At 44.0% G+C, this 12,068-nt stretch overlaps 1 protein-coding gene across 3 annotated transcripts in view; it reads right to left on the minus strand.

Moving 5' to 3' along the window:
* The window catches only part of ALG9 (ALG9 alpha-1,2-mannosyltransferase), a 177,124-nt gene that overhangs the window by 32,638 nt on the left and 132,418 nt on the right, over positions 1-12,068 (minus strand). For all 3 annotated transcript variants that reach the window (XM_068240939.1, XM_068240937.1, XM_068240940.1), the window contains exon 14: positions 2,891-3,018. In XM_068240939.1, the coding sequence (XP_068097040.1) occupies positions 2,891-3,018 (128 nt within the window). The remainder of the gene's footprint in view (positions 1-2,890; positions 3,019-12,068) is intronic.

Consider the following 12,068-nt stretch of genomic DNA (forward strand, 5'->3'; position numbering starts at 1 on the left):
CACAGGGCAAGCTGCACTTTTTTAACTTCTCAGTAACACAGAAATAATGTTATATTACTGTGTAAGTGTAAGGGTGTCTCCTGGGTTTCCAAATTCTATTGTCCTTATTCACAATTCATTCCTAGAACCAACCATCTCTTGCCGCTATATAGGATTGTTACATATACACTAATAAGCTGCAACATTAAAACCACTGACAAGTGAAGTACATAAAATTACTGATCTCATTACAATGGAGAATGACAAAGGAAGGGTACATTTAGCAATATGTGAACAGTCAGTTCTTGATTGCGATGTGTTGGAAGCAGGAAAAATAGGCAAGCAAAGGGATCCGAGAGACTCTGACAAGAGCCTTTAGATGACTGATTCAGAACATAACCCAAATGGCAGGTGTTCTGGGGTGGATCCAGCATGGAGTGGTTAGTATCTACCTAAAGTGGACAACCATTGAACGGGATCATAGGCATTCAAAGATTGCTTAGCCACGTGGCCATAGAAGGCTATTTCAACTCCAGATCTACAGAAGAGTTAACGTAACACAAACTGCTAAGTAAAGAAGTGATGGACGTGAAACATATGAGCATTAGAACTGGATGCTGGACCATTGGATTGTGCTTTCTTTGGCCTTCAAATTCCTCAGATTTCAGTCTGATCAAACATCTGTGGGAACTGTGGAATGTGCGGAGTAATTTAAAGTGAACCGGAGACTAAGCGCCCTAATGTATTTTACTATATATATATATCAGTGGGAACATTAGGGAAAACACCTACCCTGTGCTCTCTGTTTCATTCTTCACTGCTCAGACTGCTCGTTTACAGCCCTGATAAAATCCCTGACTGAGCATGAAAAGACATCAGAGAAGACAGACTCGGCTATAATGATTCCTGAGCAAAGCCAGACTGAATGCTCAGTCTGGGATTTTATCAGGGCTGTTAACAAGCAGGCTGAGCAGTGAAGAATGAAACAGAGAGCAGGGTAGGTGGTTTCTCTAATGTCCCCACTGATATATATGGTAAAATACATGAGGGTGCTTCGTCTCATGTTCACTTTAACCACTTAAAAACCAGCAGGTGTATTAAAACGTACTGCTGGAGGCTCTTAATGGCTCCAGGACGTTGTTATAAGTTAAGCAGCGCTGCTGGCACTGTGCATGTGCACACTCCCGTGCGCGTGAGAAAAGTAAAACGAAAAATACAACACAGACAAAATACACCTTTATTTCCAAATAATATATTGTCACCATACTTTGTACTAGGGATATAATTCAAATCTTGTAATAACCAGGACAAATAGGCAGATAAAATGTGTGGGTTTTATGTACAGTAGCAGTGTTTATATTAAATCTATACGGGATTAAATTGGAGAAATAGTGTATTTTTTTCATTTTTTCCCCCTTTAAAATGCATAGAAAATAAAGTAATTACTGAAAACAAATATTAACCCCAAAAAGCCTAATTGGTGGTGAAAAAAACAAGATATAGATCATTTCATTGTGATTAGTAGTGATTAAAGGATACCAGAGGTGACATGTGACATGATGAGATAGACATGTGTATTTACAGTGCCAAGCACACAAATAACTATGCGGTTTTCCTTTTTCTGCCTGAAAGCGTTAAATATCAGGTATGTAAGTGGCTGACTCAGTCCTGACTCAGATAGGAAGTGACTACAGTGTGACCCTCACTGATAAGAAATTCCCCCTTTTTACCTCTTTCTTGCTCTTAGAAGCCATTTCCTGCTAGGAAAGTGTTTTAAAGTTGGAATTTCTCATCGGTGAGGGTCACATTATAGTCACTTCCTGTCTGAGTCAGGACTGAGTCAGCCACTTACATACCTGATATTTAACTCTTTCAGGCAGAGAGAGGAAAAAAAGGAACACAGCATAGTTATTTGTGTGCTAGGCACTGTACATACACGTCTATCTCATCATGTCACATGTCACTTCGGGTATCCTTTAAGCTATTGGCAAATGAAAGGGATGAGCACTGAAAGGTGAAAATCGCTCTTGTCCGTAAGGGTAAAAACCGCTTTGGGGTGAAGTGGTTAACATTTACCTCTTCTAGTGCTGCTTTGGGTCTTTTATGAATGTGAAGCTGTTAGGGGGGCGACATAAAATGGCAAGGAGGGCTGCATTCGGCCGGTGGGCCTTGAGTTTGACACCTGTGAATTAAAGGATCTGCTGATAACATCTTTGGTGCTAGATACCACAGGACATCCTCAGAGCCCTTACAAAGTCTATACCTCAACAGGTCAAGGCTTTTTTGGTGGCACAAGGGGAACCTATACAATACTAAGCAGGCAGCTCATTATATAGCCAGTAATACATTTATTGTAAACCTCTAGTAATAGGAATATGGGAGCTGCTATCTTTACTTTCTCTTGAAAATCCAGCAGCCTGGCTATCATTTTGATGTTTATGTTTCAGTAACATCTGAGTCACATGCTTGAAACAAACATTGAAATTGAAAAAAAAGGTTTCCTGGTGCTTCTTAATCTTTCCCCCCTACCGCCCCGAAATCTTGCCTCTTGCTGTAGTAGAAGCAGGTCAAGGAGCAACTTAAAAAAATAAAATAAAAAAGCATCCTAGCTGATACAGAAGAGGAACAGAAGACAAAGTAATTTCGTTGAGTTACACAATGACAATAAAGTGCTTGAATCTCTTGAATCTTGAGACTAAGCCGAATGCTGATGCAGGATCTCCAGGATCCTGGATTGCCTTTATTAGGTTCTTGTAAGAATGGTGGATACTGGACTTAGTAAATTAATTTTCTTAACAGGTGTACATGTTTTTATTTTTAGGAAGACATTTAAGAAGAACTTCAGCCATATAATGAACACAAACTCTTAAAGAAGCTATAGGTAAAATGACACCAGACACAATGTACTAACCTCGAAGAGTCCAGGAAAGGTTTGTAAGCTATGACCATCCACTCTTCTTTTGTAGAATAGCGAGGCTCTCGTGCCGTTTCTGTGACTCTGTCCAAATCAACCAAATAATGACACTTGCCAATGTCAACCTGCAAAACATTGAGTAGGGAACACATTCTTTACACCATGTAACAGTACTTCAGGTTAGATAAATAACAATTCATCATAAAATGTTTAAAAGTCAAACATCAATTGACACCTTGATTTGGAACTGTGAGTGGAAACTAATGGGATTAAATACCAGTATCTACCAGGTTTTCAGAAATAATGGTACTCCTGAAGGTGAGATCTTCTGCCCTATAAGAAGTTTCAGTTTTTAAGCAGGCATGTCACTGCATTGCATGATGCATAGATGGACTAAGGGCTGGTGCACACCGAGAGCGTTTCTAAACGCTTTGAAAAACGCTTGGCTAATGTATTTGAATGGGATGGATCACACCAGAGCGATGTGATTTTCTCCCAAATGCAAATGCGAGTCCTGCAGCATTTCTGCGTGTTTTTGAGGCGATCCAGCCTTAATGTTACATATAGGAAAGTGGAAAATCGCTCTGAAACGCGCTAGAACAGAGCAATTTTCCAAGCGTCGTTACAGAAGCTGTTCAATTCCAGCTCTACTGTAACAAAAAATAAAAACCACTACACCAAAACGCTCCAAAAATCGCTAGGCATGATTAGAAAATCACTAGGCACATACGAGGGAGTGGTCGGGGAGCTTAAAGATCGGATATGGATAAACCCACATCGCGAGATCGCAGAAATGACTGCTCACCGCACAAAAAAATGTGCCAGTCATTGGGAAAATGATCGGAAGAATGGCAAGGTGGATACGGGCCTCACAGGCAATGTAACGAGCCAGGAGAGATAGCAGATGACTTCTGCTACAAATAGCACTCAGTCAGGAGCAAATATTAAGCCTCAGGGGCGCTGTAGGGAGAAGTAGGAGGTAGGAGGTAGGAGAAGAAGGGTAGGCAGTGTAGCAAGTTTTATGGCATTTGTACAATTGGTAGATAATAAAGGTTATTTTGTATAGAAGGAGAAAAGTCCACTGAATATGGGCCAAGGAGCAGAATGGATTTTGTGATCTCTTATCAACCATCACTTTTATTTTACTGAATGGCACAATGAAAATGACACTTTCCGGTATGTGCAGAAAGCAAGTTCATCAAAATCAAATCTAAGAAGTTTAATTCTTGAGAGGTCATAAATTCTGAATAAAATACAGACAACATCATAATGCACACATCCAGCATTAGCCGTGTAATGTAATCTCGACAATAAAAATGGACTGCAGGCTCTGAGATTAATCAGAATGTTAAACAGCATTTCAAAACAAATGAGCACAAGAGCTATAAACCCGCTGAAAACAACTAGAAGAAGCAGCGACAAATTATCCACGAGGTGAAGCGTGACAGATCACTCAGTTTCTCTCGTTTTCCTGACAAATGTACACAAGAGAACAAAAAGAGGTGGGGGGGGGGGGGGGAGAATCAAAGCTCATTCTTTCTATCATTCTGGACGTCCGCCTCTGCTTGATAACATATTTGTTGATTTTGGCCCATACTATAAAGATCTCTGATAAAGACAAGCCTGTCATCTGCAAGATGTATGAGCTCTTTCTGGCAAGACCTGAATGCAACCTGCATTATACAGTGCAACAAGGGAGAGCATTCCTGTGAGGAGAGGTCAACATGACAGAGGGAAATGTGCTTGTTGCCATTAGATGTGAGATGCACAATCTGCTCTGTACAGGAGCCCTCCTCTCCACAGAAAACTCATTCAAGAGAGACTGAAGCAAATGTTTTCCTTTTTTTAGACTGCAATCCTCATTAGCAATACACTGCAAAGCAGGGGCTTTGATAGACCCAAAGATCCGTGGCACATGTCCCTTATCTATTCTGGGGTGCCCCAGATGTCTTCCAGGCAGATAAGCGGCACCACAGCACCCGAAATGGCACCACACAGTACCCAGCATGCCCCACAGAGGCACCACAGCATCCAGCATGGTATTACAGCACCCGGCGTGCCCCATAGAGGCACCATAGTACCCAGCATGGCACCACAGCACACAGCAATGGGGGTATGCTGGTTGCTATGGTGCCTCTATGTGAGCATATTGGGTGCTGTGATACCATGCTAGGAGATGTGATGCCTTTATGGGGGCATGCAGGGAGCTGTGGTTGTTCTATGGGGGCATGCAGGGAGCTGTGGTTGTTCTATGGGCAGTGTTCTCCACAGAAATTTTTTTCAGCTGGGTGGCATGAAAAAGTAGCCGGGTGGGGAAATGAGGGCCCTTTTCCACTAGGAAGCACAATTGCAATTGCGCTGCGATCACGCAACCTACAATTCTCACTACCTGTGATTTGCGCCATATAGCTGCCGGGAACTGAGCACGATTGCCCGACAATTGCGATTCAGAGAAAGCGACACATGCTAGTGGGAAATGAGCGCCGCGATATCGCGGTGATCAGTAACACTGCTGCGATCCGCTTCCTGAAGCGGATCGCAGCTAGTGGAAAAGGGCCCTAAGGTCATAAGGGGTGGGTGGGTAGGCAGGTGGTCAGGTTGGTGGGTAAGTAGTTCGGGCTGTTGGTTTGTGGGGTGGGTGGGTAGGTGGTCAGGCTGGTTGCTAGGGGGTGTGTAGGTGTTCAGGCTGGTGGCTAGTGGGTGGGTAGGTGGTCAGGCTGGTGGCTAGGGGGTGGGTAGGTAAGGTGGTAAGGCTGGTGGCGTTAAAGTAAGGTGGTCAGGCTGGTGGCTAGTGGGGTGGGTAGGAGGTCAGGGTGTTGGCTAGTGGGGTGGGTGGGTGGGTAGGTAGGTTGGTGGTCAGGCTAGTGTGGTAGGTAGGAGGTCAGGCTGGTGGCTAGTGGGGTGGGTGGGTAGGTGGTGAGGCTGGTGGCAAGTGGGGTGGGTGGGTGGGTAGGTAGGTAGGTGGTCAGGCTGGTGAGGTAGGTAGGTAGGTGGTCAGGCTGGTGGGTAGGTAGGTGGTCAGGCTGGTAGCTAGTGGGGTGGGTAGGTAGGTGGTCAGGCTGGTGGCTAGTTTAGGTAGGTGGGCCGGATGTGAGCTAATGGCGTGGGTCAGGCCAGAAGCTGATGGTTAGTGAGGAGGGTGGCTCAGACTGGAGTCTGGTGGTGGGCTAGTGGAAAGGATTTGCAGATCACATCGCCCCCGCCACGTGGTAGATACAGCCTCACTGACTCCAGGCTCTCTCAGACACTAGAGCGCCAGCCAGCAGCCTGGTCCACGCTGTCCCCTCTGTGCGATGTCGCGCACACAAACACAGGAAGTATGTCCGGCATAGCAGAGAGGAGACAGCATGGATCAGGCAGCTGGCGCTCTAATGTCTGAGGGAGCCCGGAGCCAGTGACACTGTTATCTACTGCCCGAGGTGCTGGATGTGCATGCAGCGGGCATTCCTGCTTCTCCTAGCCCACACTGCTACCGGCACTGTAGGACGTCCTGTCGCACGCAGATTAAGCCCCTTACAACTCGCCCAGCCAGCCAATCACTGCAGGCAGAGGAGCGCTCCTGCAGGGTTCAGCGTCGCATTCGCTATTGTGTGAGAGCCGAGCACTGATTGACAGCAGGCAATGGAGCACTCCTCCGCACTTTTGGCAGGCGGACGGGAATTCAAATCACCCGGGCAGCCCTGTCATGAATGATACGGAGGTCGAGACGATTGGCGATTCTGTATCGTTCCGCAAAGTGGCGCAAAATGAAATTTTTTCTTTTTGTGTGTTTGATTAACTTGTTCAAACAGAATTCCTTGCTGGCCAGTGACTTGTTAATTGGACAAGGGGTGTGAACCCTAGCCAGAATCCAGGGCTGTGGAGTCGGAGTTGGAGTCAGGGCAATTTTGGGCACCCGGAGTCGGGTGATTTTTGTACAAAATCCACAGCCCTGTTAAATATTAGACTAAGGAGTTGGAGTCGAGGAGTCGGAGTCAGGGCCATTTTGGTTACCCGGAGTCGGAGTCGTGATTTCATAAACTGAGGAGTCGGAAAATTTTTGTACTGACTCCACAGCCCTGCCAGAATCCAGGTGTAATATGTCAAAGGTTGTTCTGACTGGTCACACTCAGATGCTAATTGAGCACCAAAAGTTCCTTTCATCACAGGAAAGGCTAAGGGCTCTTTCACATCAGAGCTTGCGTTGGAGAACGCTCAAAGCATTCGTTTTGTTGTATGCGTTTTAATGCGTTTTGATATGCGTTGCACTGCAGTGAGTGTGCGTTTTTAATCCGTTTTCAATGCGTTACAGCACATAGAAAAACGCAGGTAATTTTTTTTTCTTTTAGCTTTCAACTTTCTACATTGTTCCTCTGTTGCATTCTGGGACTGATTGCCTGCGTTAACGGATTAAAAACGCGCATAGTGTGCGTTTTACATTCACTAACATTGTAACGCATAAAGCTAGCGTCGGCCGAAAAACTGCGCCTGGGTGCAGTGCAACGCAACGCACAAAAAGGCTGCGTTATATGTGAAAGCTAAAATGAAAGTCTATGGACTTTCATTTCACCTTGGGTAACGCAAACTTTACCCTTTGCGTTGAAACGCAGAAAATCTGCCCTAATGTGAAAGAGCCCTAAGGCAGCTTTCCCAGCGGGAGTCCAGCCGAAGCGGCACCGCTGGGGAACAGGTTTAAATGTAAATTTCGATCTGTTAAATGAAAACCGTGTGTAGCACAGCTATGAAATTAATATAGTCATGTTCGTTAAAATCTGCCAAATGTGCTGATATAAAAATCATAACCATTACCCGTCCGGTTATTGGTGTACGATCCTTCTCGGGGACAGGACAGCCTAACGCACTCATGCAAGATGTCATATTAATCGTTTTTTTCTGACAAGTATGAATCACCTATCCACCTACATGTGACATGTATAGTTTATGAGTTGCAGGGTTTTACAATTTAAGCTCAAAATCCTCCTAGGAGGTGGTGGACTGTCAGTTGAGATAACAAGCTTCAGAATACAGAGCCCTCTGCGAATTTAATAGTCGTGGAGCTCAATGGCTGTTTTACATAGATAACAACTGGAGTCTCTTAACTCTTCCTGTACTGGAAACAATATGCTCCTAATGTTTTATTTCTTAGCTGTACTACACATACAAATCATTATATCATAATTTTTTTTTGCGCTTCAGTGTCTCTGAGTTAATTTAATTTTGGCTCCACCCATGACAATAACCACATTCTGGCGTATGGTCACACCCATTTTCCAGCTAGAGTGCCCAAAAGTGCCCCGGATCTCTTAGGAACCTAGCAACGCCCCTATTGCAAAGTGATCCGCCGCTTACCCGCAGCAGAATGAGCAATCCTATCCTCAGAAATGTCCTATGTACTTTCGTCGACCCAATACATTACAGAATATGCTATCAAGAAGAAAAGAGGCAGAGCCGTTTACCATAGCTCTGCCTCTTCAACAGTCAATCGCCGCTTATCTCCACCCCCTTTTAATTATCATGCCACCCCTAACTCATGTGCACATGAGCGGGGCCACACAGAATGAATGGCCGTGACCTAGAAGCTATTCACATGTCGCGGCCATCTTTATCCTGGAAGTATCGGTTTTTCAAAATGACTTGAAAAACACAAAGCGAGACCGAGAGGCCAATATAGTGTAGTACCTTAGTAGCAGATGATAAAGTGTGTAATCAAGCAATGGTTATACTCACAAGTATAGGTTGCCACAAAAGGCAACCACTGGATAGGCAGGTGGGGAAAATTATAACCTGACCCCACTCAGGTATAAGAAGTTGCTCTCTGTAGATAGGAAAAAGGGGATACAACCCTCCACCAGGGGTGGACTAGTTGATTTGTAAAACAAAATTCTTTTGCGGACAAACAGCGGGAGGCGGAGCAGTGGTAAGAGGCATATTTACTTTGCAAAAATTAGCTCATTTTTTTATTCGATCTATATTCACTTCAGATTCTCTTTAAGTGTACCGATATCCGCAATCACAAATGATGGATGGCGGGAGATTTAAAGGGACACTTAAGCCAGGAATAAAAAAAAATCAGTTTTACTTTCCTGGGGCTTCTACCAGCTGCCTCCAGCTGTCCTGTGCCCTGGCAATCACTCACCGTGCCTCTGGTCCACCGACACCAGCTAGTTTTGTTTTCGCTGACAGGCCTGGCCACACGTATTTTTCTTCGCGTTCCTGTCCACAATAGCGTCCTGTGCCTGTGCATGATGCTATTGAGGACAGGAACATGTAGAAGGATACGCTTGGCCAGGCCTGCGCTGGCGCCGAAAGCCTGCCGACTCCCTGTCAGGGTCTGTCAGTGAAAATGAAACTAGCTGGCAGCGGGTAACCGGAGGCTCCGTGAGTGACGGCGAGGGCACGGGACGGCTGCAGGGGGCTGGTAGAAGCCCCAGGCAAGTAAAACTGATTTTTGAATTTAAACAGAAAAAAAAGGCTCCAGGAGCAGCTAACCACAGCCTTAAAACTAACAACTTTTAATGATATCAACTTAAAATAATTACATGCAGCTGAAGACATAAACAACAGCGATACTTATCAGGCACATGACATGTTGGAGGTGTGGAGGTAAGTCGACTGCCGTTTCACCCCTCGATTAGGCTTTCTCGAGGCCAAAACTGACTTTTTATTCCTGGCTTAAGTGTCCCTTTAAGGCACTATTAGGTAAATCATAAAGTCAACTTCCCTGGTGACGTGACCAAGAATAAATGAAATGTGGCAACAGGATATTTATATGGAATTAGGTACTGATAAAAGCATGTTATTATCCCACAGGTAAAAAGTGCAAAGAATTTTTAGGAAGTAAAGTCTTGGCACAAATGATTATGTATTTATTTAGTGCTGACATTTTCCCACAGTACGTTAAACAATTCATGTCATTAAATGTGCCTAGAGGAGCTCAAAATGTAATCCCTACTTCAGGCACAGTCTAGTGGTGCCCATACATGGTACAATTTTTTCATTTTTTTTTTTTGATTAGATAATTTTGTTCAATTGTTCCATTGGATCGAATATAAAGATTTTTACAACATGTCCGAACAGATTTTTATTGAAAAAAACGGGATAATCGATACTTTTTTCTTGATCAAAAAAAAGATTTCATTCGTTTCAATCCCTTTGGTCAAATAAATGGGAAAATTGAACGTTTTTACTGTACTGAGTATGGGCACCATAACAAACTATTGTAGTCGAAAGGTGGCCACTAATAATACAATCTAAATTGTACAATCTTACCACTGCTATATAATATAAGGTATCCTCTCAAAATATATTCACTCAGTTTATAGATTTGGGTAATTGTACAATCAAGATTGTATCGTTAGTCCTTAAAGAGACTCTGAGGTCTCCTAAAATACAGCTTTTTATTGCAAAAAGCTGTTCAACATTATTGCCCTAACTAAAATGCCGCATCCCCGTGGCTGAAATCTAATGAAATCCCCCCAAACTCCACGGGGCGCACTGCGGGGAGCTTTTCTGTGAGAGGCAGAGCTTTCAGCTGCAGTTCTGCCTCTACACGCGTCTATCAGAGCGTATCTCCGCCTCCGACCCGCCCCTCTCAGTCTTCCTTCACTGAGAGGGGCTGGGGAGAGGTGGAGATGCGCGCTGATACTCATGTAGAGGCAGAGCTGCAGCTGAAAGTTCTGACTCCCACAGAAGCGCACAGGGCAGCAAAATCCACGACCAAGAAAGTCGTGGATTTTGCGAGGGGAGTTTGGAGGGATTTAGTTAGATTTCAGCCGCGGGGATGCAGCGTTTTAGTTAGGGCAATAATGCTGAACAGCTTTTTGCAATAAAAAGCTGTATTTTAGGAGACTTCAGTGTTTCTTTAAGGTCTTATTGGGATGGGGGGGGGGGGGGGGGGGGACCACCAGTAATAGTAAACCTTAGCCTGAATTGGGTATATTAAATGTCTTGCCCAAAATCTACATATGATACAAAATCAGGGCTGTGGAGTTCCAAATGTAAATCCACAGCGCTAGGCGATCACACTGTTATCTGTAAACACCACAGTGCATATCCTCAGACAGTGACCATCACCAGGATAGAAATCACCAACAGGTCACTCACTGTCATTAAAAACAATATACTTTAATAAACTTTAAATGATACCACATATACAATATCTTACTTTAGGGGTCCTTTTGACAGGGACCCTTAGTAGTAATAAGCATATAGTGTATATAGATAGGGAAGAGTGTTCCCTGACGACGGCGGAAGGCCGAAACCGGTCGGAACGGTAGCTGGAGACTGGGCAATTGTACAAAGAGACCGTGAGACTGTTTTTGTGTATCTATATACACTATATGCTTATTACTACTAAGGGTCCCTGTCAAAAGGACCCCTAAAGTAAGATATTGTATATGTGGTATCATTTAAAGTTTATTAAAGTATATTGCTTTTAATGACAGTGAGTGACCTGTTGGTGATTTCTATCCTGGTGATGGTCACTGTCTGAGGATATGCACTGTGGTGTTTACAGATAACAGTGTGATCGCCTAGCGCTGTGGATTTACATTTGGAGTTCTATTAAAACCTATTGTGGATATGGTTATCCTGAGCAGCTGGTGAAAAGGACATTTATAGAGGAAATTTCAAGTTGGAGCAGCGCCTGTATTTGCATCTTTCAAACAGGGCTGTGGAGTTGGTACAAAAATCATCTGGCTCAGACTTCTCAGTTTATGAAACCTCTGAGACTGACTCCAAAATTGTTCCGACTCCTCGACTCCAACTCCTTAATTTTACACTTACCAGGGCTGTGGAGTTGCTATAAAAATCAGCCGACTCAGACTTCCCCAGGTACCCAAAACTGCTCCAACTCCACAGCCCTGTACAAAATGATGCTAATTATTACAAAATTCTATTGTAAATGGACTAATAAAATCTTGCAGTGGAAGCAATTGATTAGTCAATTTTCTAGCTGCATAGATTTGCAGTAACATTTGCATTATTATGCATCACCTCATTTCCTTACCTTGAGCCAAGTGGAAAGTTGGCACTGAGCCAAAATGATGTACTAAATGCCTTTAGCATTTTGTGGCGCAGAAATATGGAGAAACAAAGACGCCTATAGATGTTGGTGGCAGTCGTAAGTAGTTTTGTACTATAACGTCTTTCACCATCCATGGTGTATGAATGTGGAAACACAAACACGCCTACAGAC

Source organism: Hyperolius riggenbachi, chromosome 6 (assembly GCF_040937935.1).
Source record: "Hyperolius riggenbachi isolate aHypRig1 chromosome 6, aHypRig1.pri, whole genome shotgun sequence".
Taxonomy (NCBI): Eukaryota; Metazoa; Chordata; class Amphibia; order Anura; family Hyperoliidae; genus Hyperolius; species Hyperolius riggenbachi.